Here is an 18345-nt window from a genome sequence, read left to right as displayed (position 1 = left end):
ACTTGCTCCCTCATTCATCCATCAAGTATTTCCTGAGCACCAGTTGTATGCTAGGCACAGTGCCAACTCAGGGGGTGCTATTTTCTAGGAACATTCAATGCAGAAGGAGAAGGAGACAGAGCTAACTCTGACATACATGTGTGCACCATGGCAGAATGAACAGAGAGCTCTGGTGATGACATTAATTTTGTATACGTTGAGGTTGATATTTGAAATCAGTTCAAATGATAATCAGTAGATTGTGTAGAGACAGTTGGTTTGATTTTCCATTAGGTTAGATTTCTACCTCTCATCAGATACAAAAATAAATTCCAGACAGATTAAAGATTTAAATATTTTTTTAATGATTTAGATATAAAATCACTAAAAAAAAAAAAAATAGAACAGTTTACAACTGCTGTGAGGGGAAGTCCATTCTTAGAGTAACACTAGTGCCAAAAAGCAATTAAGGAAGTGCAGATTTAACTAAATATAGTTGAAGGTAGCATAAACAACTGGCACATCAAAGGTGCTTGTGAAATTTCCTAGCAGAAAAATGTTTAGATTGAAATACCAAATGCTGAAGTGATGTTTGAATTACTATGCAGTCATTCTCACATTTCATAACAACATTGAAGATGAGCAAATTGAGTAAAATATTTGATAAAACGGTAATATTCTTAACATACCAAGATCTTTTACAAATGAAGAAGAATGGCAAATGCCCAGTAGACAGGGGAAAAAAGGAAAAATGCATAGAACATACAAATAGCTATTAAATATATGGGAAAATGGTCCACCACAAAATATTTGAATACAGGTGTTTAAAACTAAAATGAAATGTCATTGTGACTCAAGAGAATGACAAAAATGGCCTATGCACAGTTAATGTCGATGTAATTGGTCCATTATTTCTGGAGGGTGACCAACCTGGCAGTATGTTTGAAAGAGAATGTATATTCTCTTTGATCCATCAAGTCTAAGAAATTATCCTGCAGAAGTAATAGTATACTGTCCAAAGTTGGTTACAGAATTAGTTTTGAAATAACAAAAAATTGGGAGCTACCTTCATCAGGGGATCCATGTTAAATAGGGTAAGGAGACTTCTTGATTGGATTAAGTGCTCGGCTCTGGCACTGATTAACCCCTAGTTCATTCCAAGTTTATCTGTTTTTACTTTGTAGAAAAACAATATTAAGTTTAAAGAAATGGAACACCAGATTATATAGTATATGAACCCATTTATGTAAATATATATACATATATGTGTGTATGTGATATGGGTATTTATCTATGCACTGTTAAAAATCTGTAACCCTATCTTATGCTTCTGGTGTTTCTTAGGGATCACACAATAAATTACACTCCTTTTAACACATACCAAAATGAAATAGTTGTTGCCTAAGGGGTTACGAGAGCAACAGGACCATTCACTTGTAGCATATGGATTAAATTTTTCATAAAATTCATGTAATCGGAAAAATCAGTAAAGGCATTTCCATGTTGGTGGGAAATACTTGAAGGTGGGAATCTGGTAGAAGTTATGTGGCCCTGTTTTTTAAAACTTTAAAGAGTCAAAATTTTTATCACAGAGGAAGCATTTGTTTCTCTGTGTGCTTGTATGAATCAGATAGAGCCATGCAAGTTATAAATTCATGACATGACAGTGTAAGAACAATGTCAAATTTTAGAATGTTGCTAAATGGATCTGCAAAAGTTTTGCTCTCAAATCTCCCAGTGCCCCAAAATCTAAGTTGATGTCATTAGCTGGCTTGTTTTCCTACAAGTCCATTGAATAAAGTTTCCCTGGCCTCTTTTTCTCTGGAGAAATCAGAAATTAGCAGGGCATTAGTCGAGGGGGGAAAAGGGGACAAAAAAGGAAAAGCATGAATTTTTGTCTGGCTCTGATTTACACATTTTTGTCTTACAGGCTTATTTCCATCTGGGGATCAATGAAAAATTAGGACTCTGCGGAAGGCCAGATAGGCCCATTGGCTGCCTCGGTACTTCAAAGGTGCTCATGAAATTTCCTTGTAGAGCAGTGTTCAGATTGTAATACCACAGACAGGAATGATGTTTGACCTGCTATGCATCCGTTCTCACATTTCATCATATACTTGGGCTAATTATCTGAATTATTATTTTCTACAAGTAAATATCAATAATTAGTTTTGTGTGATAGTACGAACTCTTCTAAAAATAGATAAGCATCTCACTGCTCTATTATTTCTGAGCCTTGTAAGATACCTGATTATAGTAGTATTTACTCAAACGGAGGCTTTTTCCCTTATAGTAGAGGTGGACTACTTTATTAGCATACTGAGTCAATCAAGAAGCTGTACCTTCTTAATATTATGTAGATTTTATAAGATTATTTTGTTTGCTTATTCAGAATTAAACATCAGTTTTAATTTTTATTAGGACTTGTAGTACTGTACCTTTGCCTTTGGTCTGTTTTATTTATTTATTTATATAATTTTTTTTTTCTTTTTTTTTTAAAATTTATCCCTTACAGATTTATCGCATTCTAGGAAAGACTGTGGTTTGTTACCCTATCATCTTTGACCTAAGTGATTTCTACATGTCTCAAGATGTTTTACTGCTGATAGATGACATAAAGGTAGCTTCAGAACACCTTTTAATTGAAATGGGATGACTTTGTTTCTAGTGATTTCTATCGTATGTTGTTAAATTAAGTGCTCCTGGGTCTATGATACTGGGTTAATACAGTATCAAATATGAAAGTAAAACAACATCTGCATAGCTTTGGGGAGTTAAATTACTTGCAGCATTAGAATAATAGATGTATTCTGTTTTATATAAAGTTGTATGACTTTACTTGTCTACCTTCTACAAATGGAACAAAAGGATATATACTGTAGTTGTAAAAGCAGAGGGGGAGCTGTTTTGGAAACCATGTTCATACGACAGTAAGTTTATCCCTTTTTGAACAAAAGTTGAGTTACCAGAATGATTTTATTTATGAAGAATTTCAAGTAAAACCTCACCTAACTCATTATACCCACTCAGTTAAAATCTCCTCCACTCCCTTTTCCATTTGCAGAGTAGAAAAGCTTAGGGTCATGGCCCAGAGCATGAAGTCTGGAGCCAGATTTCATTTGTTAAAATCTTGACTCTACTGTTTACCAGCTCTGTGATCTTGGGCAAGTTAGTTAACTTCTCTGTGTCCCTGTTTTCTCATCTGTATAACTGAATAGGGCTGTCCTGAGGATTAGGAGTTCATATATGCAAAGCCCTCAGAATAGTGCCTGCCACGTAGTGAAGTGTTATGTATGTCTTTGATGGGATGATGATGATGATGATGATGATAATGTTAATAGAAATTGAGTCAAATAAAGAACTCTTCATGTTTCCAATGGTCTGTATAGATTCACCCCCAATCTCTTCTACCTGCTGTAATATAAATCTACAGTAACGTGGAGTGAGAATTAATCTTCTGGATGATAACCCTGGGTTGATTTTCCTTCCCTGGGACCATTCTCAAACTGTATTTATTAGGCCTCAAAAAAAAGGGGGGTGGGGTGCAGCCTTAAAACATGTGTGATCTGACTATTTTTAAGAACGAAGTTTAAAATCAAAATGGTTTCTAGCTTAACTTGTATGTATTAGAACATTTCTACCCCTAAGTAGTCTGTCTTATCCAGGGTTTGATTGTGAATTATCTTGATATAGAAGAGTTTTGTTGGCTCTTTGCCACTAATGGTTAAGCATCCTGATCAGCTCAGATACTGTGCCATTACATCCTGCCTCATTCTTATGTTTTAATAGAATGCACTGCAGTTTATTAAGCAATACTGGAAAATGCATGGACATCCACTTTTCCTTGTTCTCATCCGGGAAGACAATATAAGGTAGGTGGATGAAAGAGTTGAGGTGCATGCATCTCATCACCATTAACACTGTGAACCCTTTGGAAGCAGGGCCTCCTTGTATTTTTATATCCATCTCAGCGTGTGACAGAGTGTTTTGCGTATGTATAGGGTACTTAGTACTAAATTATTAATTTCTCATTCTGTTGTTAATATGCACATTTTGTTTATCTGTTTATATTTTTCAGAGGTAGCCGATTCAATCCCATATTAGATATGCTGGCAGCTTTTAAGAAAGGAGTGGTTGGAGGAGTCAAAGTTCACGTTGATCGTCTACAGGTAGTCTTCTGAATTTCAGTGTTTCTGTTTCTAGCACAATTAATCCACAGATACAGCTATGTTTCTTAATTATATTCTGTGGAAGGTTTTTGTCTGAAGGTTTTATTCTCTGTCTACCTTCCCGTTCCTATTGTCATCACCCCGTTTATCTGATCCCTCCAATCTGATGCTTGAGCAATTGCAGTGGTTTCCCACCAGAATTTCAGACTTTAAGAGATCATCTCTGACCTCAGTTTTGCATTTGAGGAAGCTGGGGTCCAGAGTGGTGAAGTGACCTGCTGTATAATCTCAGGTTCTTTGACTCCCTGGTCCAGTGCTCTGTTCCCTACCACACAGTGACATCCAACCTGGAGATAATCCTTGTTCCATTCAGAATTTTACAGCATTATTTTCATAGCTCCTAAATAACAGGAGCCCTCTGTGGTTCCCTATAACCATAGCAGCCTCTCTGCCCACAATTATCTCCTACTAAACATTCTTTCTGCTTCAGCCAATACAGATTACTTACTGTGTTCTCAACTTTGTGAGGTTCTGCCCCTTTCTGCTCACCCCATTTCCTCTGCCTGGAGTAGCTTCCCTTCTTTCAACATCACTGGGCTCTGAAGTCTTACCAAACTTTAAAGACCAGTTCTGCAGAATCACTCAGACCAGAAATGATACTTTTCTTTTTTAATATCCTTTTATGACCTTTAACATAAACTATTCAAATTGTAGTCCATTATCGACTTATTTCCTTTAAAAAGTTGTGATCATTCCATAGTCTTTTATGTAGTAGATACTCAATATTGAGTAAGAAAGAGGAAAATTGATAAAGAGGGACCTGTGTAGGTAATGTGGTAAATGGCATGTTTACATAATCATTCACTGGTGCTTGTATTGGCTTGGCCAAAAAGTTCATTCGGGTTTTTCCATAAGATGTTACAGAAACGAACTTTTTGGCCAACCTAATATTTTGCATACTTGATTGATTTTTACCTAAGTTTTTATCTTTTCCCCTTATTTTTTATTGTTTTGTCTTTTTGTAATGCTTCATGGGGCAATTTCTTTGTTATTTATCATGTAGCTTCTCTGTTGAGTTTTGTGTTTTGGCTATCATGTTTTTAATTTTCCCTTTCATAGTATCTTGTCCTTTTTTTTCCTGGGTATTATATTTTGTCTTATCCTTCTGAGAACATTAACTAGAGAGCTTTGGAAATTTTTCCTTTCTACATTATCTCTTTCAGGTTTTTTTTCTCTGTTTTGGGGGGCTCAGTCTTTCATGTTGGAGACATTTGTCAGATGTCTGGTAATCTTTAGCTATCCCTTCATTTTTAAGAGTGAAAGAATAAAAAGTTCTTTGGAAGCTGTGTGTTAGGGAATAGGGAACAAAGATCGTTGTCATGATGAATTCACTTGTAAGGTAGTCTGGTGGCGAAGGCCCTTTTTGCTGGGGAAAACCCAGGTGCCAATATCTGGAGATTTTTTTCTCCTCTGCTCTTCAGTTTCCCCAGAAAATAAACATCTAGCCTTCTGCTTGAAGGACATACATTTTGCTTCCATGTCCTGAGAGCACGGTTGGGGAGGGGAGCCAGGGATGTTGCACTGTGCTGTATATTATCAGAAACATCTCTCACTGGGACAGCTGTTTCACAAGTTGTCTCTCTCTACCGATGCAGATTCAGAAGACAATAAAATAGTACATTATCAAATTGTCCAGAATACTTACAACAGCACAGATTATTTTCACGTAGACAGCACAAGTGGCTTAATTCTGACAGCACAGATGCTGGACCACGAGTTCGTGCAACACTGCACTTTGAAAGTCAGAGCAACGGATAATGGCTTCCCATCACTAAGCAGCGAAGTCTTTGTTTATATCTACATCTTGGACATAAATGACAGCTCTCCAATTTTTAATCAGCTCATTTATGAGTCTTTCACTTAATCCATTGTTTAATCTTTTTATCTTCTGCTCTCTGCTGTGCCCTTTATATACCCTTGAGTACAGAATCTTAACCAGAGAATAAGCCTCTTTCCATCTTGTAAAACTGAAACTCTATACCCATTAAACAACCCCTCATACCCCCATACCAGCCTTTGTCTTCTCTTTAATATAGTAAATAAAAATGGCACCTATGTAACTTCTCTAGGATTTTATTTCAGGCCCTTCCAAATGTCCTTAGCCTATGGTCCACAATCTCTCTCATCACTGGGCCTCAGCGTCACTTCCTAGCTGCATCACCCAGGACATGTCTTCATGCAGTTCATTCCCAGCCCTGCTTTCTACTCCCCAAGTATACGGAGTACTTTCAAAATCTTTAATGAAATTGATTTTTTTTTCCTTGCTCATGCTGTTACTGTATTCTAGGATTGCCTTTTTCTTTTTTTCCTTCTAAGTCATACTTTAATTTTATAACTTAGGTCAATGTCACCTCTTTAGCGAAGTCTCCAAGACTGGAATTAATTTCTCCTTCCAGTGTGTTTCTGTGGCATTTTCCTTGAGCTTTGCTGTAGCTCTTATTTTAGGTATCGCTAGTTTCTTGTGTCTGCTTCTCTGTGTCGATTGAAAACTCTATCAGACCAGGCTTTACTCATCTCTGCATTCCCAGAGTACTCTGCTCACTACTGTTCTCTCTGTAAAAAGTATGTAAATATTGGTTCATTGATTCAACACATGTTTACCAAGTGCCCTCTCTAGGCAGCAGAGATATAATGGTGAAAAAAATATACAAGGTCCCTGATCTCATGAGACTTATTCTAGTAGGGGAGCAGAACCAAAAATAAAGCCAGATAGGGGGGCAGAATAATGGGGTGGAGTACAGTCTTGGGTGGTATGTTCAGTTGGAAAAGGCCTGGTGGGATATAATTGAATATCACTGAGCAGGATACCTTTTTGAATACTATATTGCATTTGACACATATGTATCAATATTAAGTTATTTAATTACCATCGAACCGAGGTATTAATGCCTAGCAAATTAATTACAATATTTTTTATAAAACTAATTCAGCCAATATTTTATAATACCTATACATGGAGTATAACCTTTAAAAATTATGACTCACTATATTGTATACCTGTAACATATAATATTGTACATCAACTATACTTCAATTAAAAAAAAAAAAACTAATTCAGGAGGCTGTGCAACCAACTGAATTTTTTAAATTGAAAGCTCTAAAGCTTATTAATGGAATGGAATCTAGAACTTGTCTGTTAGTTCAGATTAAACGTTTACTTTATGAGCTGAATTAAGGTGGGTAGGCTAATAAAAATAGAAAATATTAAATCAAAATTATTTTTCTTACGTTTTCAGTATTGGCTATCAGCTTTGAGAGTTAAAAATTCTTGACTCTTTTTTTTCTTTTTTTTTTTTTTTTTTAACATCTTTATTGAAGTATAGTTGCTTTACAATGGTGTGCAAGCTTCTGCTTTACAACAAAGTGAATCAGTTACACATATACATATGTTGCCATATCTCTTCCCTCTTGAATCTCCCTCCCTCCCACCCTCCCTATCCCACCCCTCTAGGTGGTTACAAAGCACCGAGCTGATCTCCCTGTGCTATGCGGCTGCTTCCCACTGGTTATCTATTTTACATTTGGTAGTGTATATATGTCCATGACACTCTCTCACCCTGTCACATCTCACCCCTCCCCCTCCCCATATCCTCAAGTCCATTCTCTAGTAGGTCTGTGTCTTTATTCCCATCTTGCCACTAGGTTCTTCATGACCTCTTTTTTTTTTTTTTTTTTTTTTTCCCTTAGATTCCATATATATGTGTTAGCATACTGTATTTGTTTTTCTCTTTCTGACTTACTTCACTCTGTATGACAGACTCTAACTCCATCCACCTCATTACAAACACCTCCATTTCATTTCTTTTTATGGCTGAGTAATATTCCATTGTATATATGTGCCACATCTTCTTTATCCATTCATCCGATGATGGACACCTAGGTTGCTTCCATGTCCTGGCTATTGTAAACAGAGCTGCAATGAATATTTTGGTACATGACTCTTTCTGAATTATGGTTTTCTCAGGGTATATGCCCAGTAGTGGGATTGCTGGGTCATATGGTAGTTCTATTTTTAGTTTTTTAAGGAACCTCCATACTGTTCTCCATAGTGGCTGTATCAATTTACATTCCCACCAACAGTGCAAGAGTGTTCCCTTTTCTCCACACCCTCTCCAGCATTTATTGTTTGTAGATTTTTTGATGATGGCCATTCTGACCGGTGTGAGATGATACCTCATTGTAGTTTTGATTTGCATTTCTCTAATGATTAATGATGTTGAGCATTCTTTCATGTGTCTGTTGGCAATCTGTATCTCTTCTTTGGAGAAATGTCTATTTACGTCTTCTGCCCATTTTTGGATTGGGTTGTTTGTTTTTTTGTTATTGAGCTGCATGAGCTGCTTGTAAATCTTGGAGATTAATCCTTTGTCCGTTGCTTCATTTGCAAATATTTTCTCCCATTCTGAGGGTTGTCTTTTGGTCTTGTTTATGGTTTCCTTTGCTGTGCAAAAGCTTTTAAGTTTCATTAGGTCCCATTTGTTTATTTGTGTTTTTATTTCCATTTCTCTAGGACCTGGGTCAAAAAGGATCTTGCTGTGACTTATGTCATACAGTGTTCTGCCTATGTTTTCCTCTAAGAGTTTGATAGTGTCTGGCCTTACACTTAGGTCTTTAATCCATTTTGAGTTTATTTTTGTGTATGGTGTTAGGGAGTGTTCCAATTTCATACTTTTACATGTACCTGTCCAATTTTCCCAGCACCACTTATTGAAGAGGCTGTCTTTTCTCCACTGTATATGCTTGCCTCCTTTATCAAAGATAAGGTGACCATATGTGCGTGGGCTTATCTCTGGGCTTTCTATCCTGTTCCATTGATCTATATTTCTGTTTTTGTGCCAGTACCAAACTGTCTTGATTACTGTAGCTTTGTAATATAGTCTGAAGTCAGGGAGCCTGATTCCTCCAGCTCCATTTTTCGTTCTCAAGATTGCTTTGGCTATTCGGGGTCTTTTGTGTTTCCATACAAATTGTGAAATTTTTTGTTCTAGTTCTGTGAAAAATGCCAGTGGTAGTTTGATAGGGATTGCATTGAATCTGTAGATTGCTTTGGGTAGTAGAGTCATTTTCACAATGTTGATTCTTGCAATCCAAGAACATGGTATATCTCTCCATCTATTTGTATCATCTTTAATTTCTTTCATCAGTGTCCTATAATTTTCTGCATACAGGTCTTTTGTCTCCTTAGGTAGGTTTATTCCTAGGTATTTTATTCTTTTTGTTGCAATGGTAAACGGGAGTGTTTTCTTAATTTCACTTTCAGATTTTTCATCATTAGTATACAGGAATGCAAGAGATTTCTGTGCATTAATTTTGTATCCTGCTACTTTACCAAATTCATTGATTAGCTCTAGTAGTTTTCTGGTAGCATCTTTTGGATTCTCTATGTATAGTATCATGTCATCTGCAAACAGTGACAGCTTTACTTCTTCTTTTCCGATTTGGATTCCTTTTATTTCTTTTTCGTCTCTGATTGCTGTGGCTAACACTTCCAAAACTATGTTGAATAATAGTGGTGAGAGTGGGCAACCTTGTCTTGTTCCTGATCTTAGTGGAAATGGTTTCAGTTTTTCACCATTGAGGACAATGTTGGCTGTGGGTTTGTCATATACGGCCTTTATTATGTTGAGGAACGTTCCCTCTATGCCTACTTTCTGCAGGACTTTTATCATAAATGGGTGTTGAATTTTGTCGAAAGCTTTCTCTGCATCTATTGAGATGATCATATGGTTTTTCTCCTTCAATTTGTTAATATGATGTATCACGTTGATTGATTTGCGTATATTGAAGAATCCTTGCATTCCTGGAATAAACCCCACTTGATCATGGTGTATGATCCTTTTAATGTGCTGTTGGATTCTGTTTGCTAGTATTTTGTTGAGGATTTTTGCATCTATGTTCATCAGTGATATTGGCCTGTAGTTTTCTTTCTTTGTGACATCTTTGCCTGGTTTTGGTATCAGGGTGATGGTGGCCTCGTAGAATGAGCTGGGGAGTGTTCCTCCCTCTGCAATATTTTGGAAGAGTTTGAGAAGGATAGGTGTTAGCTCTTCTCTAAATGTTTGATAGAATTCGCCTGTGAAGCCATCTGGTCCTGGGCTTTTGTGTGTTGGAAGATTTTTAATCACAGTTTCAATTTCAGTGCTTGTGATTGGTCTGTTCATATTTTCTATTTCTTCCTGGTTCAGTCTCGGCAGGTTGTGCATTTCTAAGAATCTGTCCATTTCTTCCAGGTTGTCCATTTTATTAGCATAGAGTTGCTTGTAGTAATCTCTTATGATCGTTTGTATTTCTGCAGTGTCAGTGGTTACTTCTCCTTTTTCATTTCTAATTCTATTAATTTGAGTCTTCTCCTTTTTTCTCTTGATGAGTCTGGCTAATGGTTTATCAATTTTGTTTATCTTCTCAAAGAACCACCTTTTAGTTTCATTGATTTTTGCTATTGTTTCCTTCATTTCTTTTTCATTTATTTCTGATCTGATCTTTATGATTTCTTTCCTTCTGCTAGCTTTGGGGGTTTTTTGTTCTTCTTTCTCTAATTGCTTTAGGTGCAAGGTTAGGTTGTTTATTCGAGATGTTTCCTGTTTCTTGAGGTAGGCTTGTATTGCTATAAACTTCCCTCTTAGAACTGCTTTTGCTGCATCCCATAGGTTTTGGATCGTCGTGTCTCCATTGTCATTTGTTTCTAGGTATTTTTTGATTTCCCCTTTGATTTCTTCAGTGATCACTTCGTTATTAAGTAGTGTATTGTGTAGCCTCCATGTGTTTGTATTTTTTACAGATCTTTTCCTGTAATTGATATCTAGTCTCATAGCGTTGTGGTCAGAAAAGATACTTGATACGATTTCAATTTTCTTAAATTTACCAAGGCTTGATTTGTGACCCAAGATATGATCTATCCTGGAGAATGTTCCATGAGCACTTGAGAAAAATGTGTATTCTGTTGTTTTTGGGTGGAATGTCCTATAAATATCAATTAAGTCCATCTTGTTTAATGTATCATTTAAAGCTTGTGTTTCCTTATTTATTTTCATTTTGGATGATCTGTCCATTGGTGAAAGTGGGGTGTTAAAGTCGCCTACTATGATTGTGTTACTGTCGATTTCCCCTTTTATGGCTGTTAGTATTTGCCTTATGTATTGAGGTGCTCCTATGTTGGGTGCATAAATATTTACAATTGTTATACCTTCCTCTTGGATCGATCCCTTGATCATTATATAGTGTCCGTCTTTGTCTCTTGTAATTGTCTTTATTTTAAAGTCTATTTTGTCTGATATGAGAATTGCTACTCCAGCTTTCTTTTGATTTCCATTTGCATGGAATATCTTTTTCCATCCCCTCACTTTCAGTCTGTATGTGTCTCTAGGTCTGAAGTGGGTCTCTTGTAGACAGCATATATATGGGTCTTGTTTTTGTATCCATTCAGCCAGTCTGTGTCTTTTGGTGGGAGCATTTAATCCATTTACATTTAAGGTAATTATCGATATGTATGTTCCTATTCCCATTTTCTTAAATGTTTTGGGTTTGTTATTGTAGGTGTTTTCCTTCTCTTGTGTTTCTTGCCTAGAGAAGTTCCTTTAGCATTTGTTGTAAAGCTGGTTTGGTGGTGCTGAACTCTCTCAGCTTTTGCTTGTCTGTAAAGGTTTTAATTTCTCCATCAAATCTGAATGAGATCCTTGCTGGGTAGAGTAATCTTGGTTGTAGGTTTTTCTCCTTCATCACTTTAAGTATATCCTGCCACTCCCTTCTGGCTTGCAGAGTTTCTGCTGAAAGATCAGCTGTTAACCTTATGGGGATGCCCTTGTGTGTTATCTGTTGTTTTTCCCTTGCTGCTTTTAATATGTTTTCTTTATATTTAATTTTTGATAGTTTGATTAATATGTGTCTTGGTGTGTTTCTCCTTGGATTTATCCTGTATGGGACTCTCTGTGCTTCCAGGACTTGATTAACTATTTCCTTTCCCATATTAGGGAAGTTTTCAACTATAATCTCTTCAAATATTTTCTCAGTCCCTTTCTTTTTCTCTTCTTCTTCTGGGACCCCTATAATTCGAATGTTGGTGCGTTTAATGTTGTCCCAGAGGTCTCTGAGACTGTCCTCAGTTCTTTTCATTCTTTTTTCTTTATTCTGGTCTGCAGTAGTTATTTCCACCATTTTATCTTCCAGGTCACTTATCCGTTCTTCTGCCTCAGTTATTCTGCTATTGATCCCATCTAGAGTATTTTTAATTTCATTTATTGTGCTTGTCATCGTTTCTTGGTTCCTCTTTAGTTCTTCTACGTCCTTGTTAAATGTTTCTTGCATTTTGTCTATTCTATTTCCAAGACTTTGGATCATCCTTACTATCATTATTCTGAATTCTTTTTCAGGTAGACTACCTATTTCCTCTTCATTTGTTAGGTCTGGTGTGTTTTGACCCTGCTCCTTCATCTGCTGTGTGTTTTTCTGTCTTCTCATTTTGCTTATCTTACTGTGTTTGGGGTCTCCTTTTCACAGGCTGCAGGTTTGTAGTTCCCGTTGTTTTTGGTATCTGTCCCCAGTGGCTAAGGTTGGTTCAGTGGGTTGTGTAGGTTTCCTGGTGGAGGGAACTAGTGCCTGTGTTCTGGTGGATGAGGCTGGATGTTGTCTTTCTGGTGGGTTCGTCCACGTCTGGTGGTGTGTTTTGGGGTGTCTGTGGCCTTATTATGATTTTAGGCAGCCTCTCTGTTAATGGATGGGGCTGTGTTCCTGTCTTGCTAGTTGTTTGGCATAGGGTGTCCAGCACTGTAGCTTGCTGGTCGTTGAGTGAAGCTGGGTCTTGATGTTGAGATGGAGATCTGTGAGAGATTTTCGCCGTTTGGTATTACGTGGAGCTGGGAGGTCTCTTGTGGACCAGTGTCCTGAAGTTGGCTCTCCCACCTCAGAGGCACAGCCCTGATGCCTGGCTGGAGCACCAAGAGCCTTTCATCCACACGGCTCAGAATAAAAGGGAGAAAAAATGGAAAGAAAGAAAAAAAGAGGATAAAATAAAATAAAATAAAGCAATTATAATAAAAAATAAGAAAAAAAATTATTAAGAGTAAATTTATTAAGAAAAAAAAATTTTTTTTAATTTTTAAAAATAGATTTATTAATTTTTTATACTAAAAATAAGAAAAAAATTATTTAGAAAAAATTTATTAAAAAAAATTTTTTTTAATTTTTTAAAATAAAAAATATGAAAAAACTTATTAAAAATTTTTTTAAAAATAGAAAATAAGGAAAAAATTATTAAGAAAACATTTATTAGGGAAAAAAAAAATTTTTAAGCCAAAAAAAAAAAAAAAAAAAAAAAACGGACGGACCTAACCCTAGGACTAACGGTGAGAGCAAAGCTATACAGACAAAATCTCACCCAGAAGCATACACATCTACACTCACAAAAAAAAAGGAAAAGGGGAAAAGTTAATATATCCTGCTCCCAAAGTCCATCTCCTAAATTTGGGATGATTCGTTGTCTATTCAGGTATTCAACAGATGCAGGCACATCAAGTTGTTTGTGGAGCTTTAATCCGCTGCTTCTGAGGCTGCTGGGAGAGATTTCCCTTTCTCTTCTTTGTTCGTACAGCTCCCGGGGTTCAGCTTTGGATTTGGACCCGCCTCTGCGTGTAGGTCGCCTGAGGGCGTCTGTTCCCCGCCCAGACAGAACGGGGTTAAAGGAGCAGCTGATTCGGGGGCTCTGGCTCAGTCAGGCCGAGGGGAGGGAGCGGTACGGAGGAGGCGGGGCGAGCCTGCGGCGGCAGAAGCCGGCGTGACGTTGCAGCAGCCTGAGGCGCGCCGTGCGCTCTCCCGGGGAAGTTGTCCCCGGATTACGGGAGCCTGGCCGTGGCGGGCTGCACAGGCTCCCGGGAGGGGCGGTGTGGAGAATGACCTGTGCTCGCCCACAGGCTGTTTGGTGGCGGCAGCAGCAGCCTTAGCGTCTCATGCCCGTCTCTGGGGTCCGCGCTGATAGCCGCGGCTCGCGCCCGTCTCTGGAGTTCGTTTAAGTGGCGCTCTGAATCCCCTCTCCTTGCACGCCGCGAAACAAAGAGGCAAGAAAAATTCTCCCGCCTCTTCGGCAGCTGCAGACTTTTTCTCGTGCACCCTCCCGGCTAGTTGTGGTGCGCTAGACCCTTCAGGCTGTGTTCACGCAGCCAACCCCAGTCCTCTCCCTGGGATCCGACCGAAGCCCGCGCCTCAGCTCCCAGCCCCCGCCCGCCCCGGCGGGTGAGCAGACAAGCCTCTCGGGCTGGTGAGTGCTGCTCGGCGCCGAGCCTCTGTGCGGGAATCTCTCCGTTTTTCCCTCTGCGTCCCTGTTGCTGTGGGATCCGCGCTGATAGCCGCGGCTCGCGCCCGTCTCTGGAGCTCGTTTAGGCGGCGCTCTGAGTCCCCTCTCCTTGCGCGCCGCGAAACAAAGAGGCAAGAAAAATTCTCTTGCCTCTTTGGCAGCTGCAGTCTTTTTCCCGGACTCCCTCCCGGCTAGCACCGAAGCCCGAGCCCCAGCTCCCAGGCCCCGCCCGCCCCGGCGGGTGAGCAGACAAGCCTCTCGGGCTGGTGAGTGCTAGTCGGCACCGCTCCTCTGTGCGGGAATCTCCGCTTTGCCCTCCGCACCACTGTGGCTGCGCTCTCCTCCGTGGCTCCGAAGCTTCCCCCCTCTGCTACCCGCAGTCTCTGCCCACGAAGGGGCTTCCTAGTGTGTGGAAACCTTTCCTCCTTCACAGCTCCCTCCCACTGGTGCAGGTCCCGTCCCTATTCTTTTGTCTCTGTTATTTCTTTTTTCTTTTGCCCTACCCAAGTACGTGGGGATTTTCTTGCCTTTTGGGAGGTCTGACGTCTTCTGCCAGCGTTCAGTGGGTGTTCTGTAGGAGCAGTTCCACGTGTAGATGTATTTCTCATGTATCTGTGGGGAGGAAGGTGATCTCCGCGTCTTACTCTTCCGCCATCTTGCCCCTCCCCCCGACTCTTTTTTTTCATAACCCACATTACAATCCATTACCAAATCCAATTTTCTCTACCCTCAGATTACATCCAGAATCTAACCACTTCCCTTCACCTCTAGCACTAACATCATGGTCCAAGCTGCATCATCTGTCACCTAGATTTTTATAGTAGTCTCCTAAATTCCTATTGGCCATAACACAATTATTAGCTTCTTCCTACTCTACCTGGTCATAGGGCAGTTAGATTATGTCACATATCATAAGCCTCTAATGACCTCCTCTCTCACACTAAGTGAAAACCAGAGTTCTTCCTATAGTGATGCCCATGGTCTGGACCTTCTTCTCTGACCTCATCTCCTACCATTCTCCCCTATCTACTCTACTCAGCCACACTGTCCTCCTTACTACTCCTAAAACATACCCAGCATGCTCCTGCCTCAGGACCTTTACACTTGCTGTTCACTCTTTCCTCAGATCCATATTGTTAACTGCAGTGCTTCCTTCAGTCTCGACTTACGTGTCACCCTATTAGAGAAGTCTTTTCTAATCACCTATAAAATGGCAAACCTGCCTCTTCCCTCTTCTCTGCCCCAGCATTCCCCATCCCCTGCCTTTCTCATTTCAACTTTGCACTTATCATCTGACATAGCATACTTAGGGTTTTTTTTTTGTTTTTTTGTTCTTTTTAAACATAGTTATTAGAGTATAATTGCTTTACAATGGTGTGTTAGTTTCTGCTTTATAACAAACTGAATCAGTTATACATATACATATGTCCCCATATCTCTTCCCTCTTGCGTCTCCCTCCCTCCCACCCTCCCTACGCCACCCCTCTAGGTGGTCACAAAGCACCGAGCTGATCTCCCTGTGCTATGCGGCTGCTTCCCGCTAGCTAGCTATTTTACGTTTGGTAGTGTATATATGTCCATACCACTCTCTTACTTTGTCCCAGCTTACCCTTCCCCCTCCCCATGTCCTCAAGTCCATTCTCTAGTAGGTCTGTGTCTTTATTCCCATCTTGCCCCTAGGTTCTTCATGACCTTTTTTTTTTTTTTTAGATTCCATATATAGGTGTTAGCATACGGTATTTGTTTTTCTCTTTCTGACTTCACTCTGTATGACAGACTCTAGGTCCATCCACCTCACTACAAATAACTCAATTTCATTTCTTTTTATGGCTGAGTAATATTCCATTGTATATATGTGCCACATCTTCTTTATCCATTCATCTGTCGATGGACACTTAGGTTGCTTCCATGTCCTGGCTATTGTAAATAGAGCTGCAATGAACATTGTGGTACATGACTCTTTTTGAATTATGGTTTTCTCAGGGTATATGCCCAGTAGTGGGATTGCTGGGTCGTACGGTAGTTCTGTTTTTAGTTTTTTAAGGACCCTCCATACTGTTCTCCATAGTGGCTGTATCAATTTACATTCCCACCAACAGTGCAAGAGGGTTCCCTTTTCTCCCCACCTTCTCCAGCATTTATTGTTTCTAGATTTTTTGATGATGGCCATTCTGACCGGTGTGAGATGATATCTCATTGTAGTTTTGATTTGCATTTCTCTAATGATTAATGATGTTGAGCACTCTTTCATGTGTTTGTTGGCAATCTGTATATCTTCTTCGGAGAAATATCTGTTTAGGTCTTCTGCCCATTTTTGGATTGGGTTGTTTGTTTTTTTGATATTGAGCTGCATGAGCTGCTTGTAAATTTTGGAGATTAATCCTTTGTCAGTTTCTTCGTTTGCAAATATTTTCTCCCATTCTGAGGGTTGTCTTTTGGTCTTGTTTATGGTTTCCTTTGCTGTGCAAAAGCTTTGAAGTTTCATTAGGTCCCATTTGTTTATTTTTGTTTTTATTTCCATTTCCCTAGGAGCTGGGTCAAAAAGGATCTTGCTGTGATTTATGTCATAGAGTGTTCTGCCTATGTTTTCCTCTAAGAGTTTGATAGTGTCTGGCCTTACATTTAGGTCTTCAATCCATTTTGAGTTTATTTTTGTGTATGGTGTTAGGGAGTGTTCTAATTTCATTCTTTTACATGTAGCTGTCCAGTTTTCCCAGCACCACTTATTGAAGAGGCTGTCTTTTCTCCACTGTATATTCTTGCCTCCTTTATCAAAGATAAGGTGACCATAGGTCCATGGGTTTATCTCTGGGCTTTCTATCCTGTTCCATTGATCTATATTTCTGTTTCTGTGCCAGTACAATACTGTCTTGATTACTGTAGCTTTGTAGTATAGCCTGAAGACAGGGAGCCTGATTCCTCCAGCTCCATTTTTCTTTCTCAAGATTGCTTTGGCTATTCGGGGTCTTTTGTGTTTCCATACAAATTGTGAAATTTTTTGTTGTAGTTCTGTGAAAAATGCCAGTGGTAGTTTGATAGGGATTGCATTGAATCTGTAGATTGCTTTGGGTAGTAGAGTCATTTTCACAATGTTGATTCTTGCAATCCAAGAACATGGTATATCTCTCCATCTATTTGTATCATCTTTAATTTCTTTCATCAGTGTCTTATAATTTTCTGCATACAGGTCTTTTGTCTCCTTAAGTAGGTTTATTCCTAGATATTTTATTCTTTTTGTTGCAATGGTAAATGGGAGTGTTTTCTTAATTTCACTTTCAGATTTTTCATCATTAGTGTATAGGAATGCAAGAGATTTCTGTGCATTAGTTTTGTATCCTGATACTTTACCAAATTTATTGATTAGCTCTAGTAGTTTTCTGGTAGCATCTTTAGGATTCTCTATGTATAGTATCATGTCATCTGCAAACAGTGACAGTTTGACTTCTTCTTTTCCAATTTGGATTCTTTTATTTCTTTTTCTTCTCTGATTGCTGTGGCTAGAACTTCCAAAACTATGTTCAATAGTAGTGGTAAGAGTGGGCAACCTTGTCTTGTTCCTGATCTTAGAGGAAATGGTTTCAGTTTTTCACCATTGAGGACGATGTTGGCTGTGGGTTTGTCATATATGGCCTTTATTATGTTGAGGAAAGTTCCCTCTGTGCCTACTTTCTGGAGAGTTTTTATCATAAATGGGTGTTGAATTTTGTTGAACGCTTTGTCTGCATCTGTTGAGGTGATCATGTGGTTTTTCTCCTTTAATTTGTTAATATGGTGTATCACATTGATTGATTTGCATATATTGAAGAATCCTTGCATTCCTGGAATAAACCCCACTTGATCATGGTGTATGATCCT

The 18345-nt window shown here is 38.9% G+C and overlaps 1 protein-coding gene across 4 annotated transcripts in view; it reads left to right on the top strand.

Moving 5' to 3' along the window:
* Positions 1-18345, top strand: part of PHKB (phosphorylase kinase regulatory subunit beta) — a 220649-nt gene that overhangs the window by 165976 nt on the left and 36328 nt on the right. For all 4 annotated transcript variants that reach the window (XM_061174410.1, XM_061174411.1, XM_061174412.1 and 1 more), the window contains 4 exons: positions 1910-1993; positions 2495-2599; positions 3769-3851; positions 4058-4148. In XM_061174410.1, coding sequence (XP_061030393.1) covers positions 1910-1993; positions 2495-2599; positions 3769-3851; positions 4058-4148 — 363 coding nt within the window. The remainder of the gene's footprint in view (positions 1-1909; positions 1994-2494; positions 2600-3768; positions 3852-4057; positions 4149-18345) is intronic.

The sequence above is a fragment of the Eubalaena glacialis genome, chromosome 18 (genome assembly GCF_028564815.1).
Source record: "Eubalaena glacialis isolate mEubGla1 chromosome 18, mEubGla1.1.hap2.+ XY, whole genome shotgun sequence".
Classification (NCBI taxonomy): Eukaryota; Metazoa; Chordata; class Mammalia; order Artiodactyla; family Balaenidae; genus Eubalaena; species Eubalaena glacialis.
This window is presented reverse-complemented; position numbering and strand designations above follow the sequence as displayed.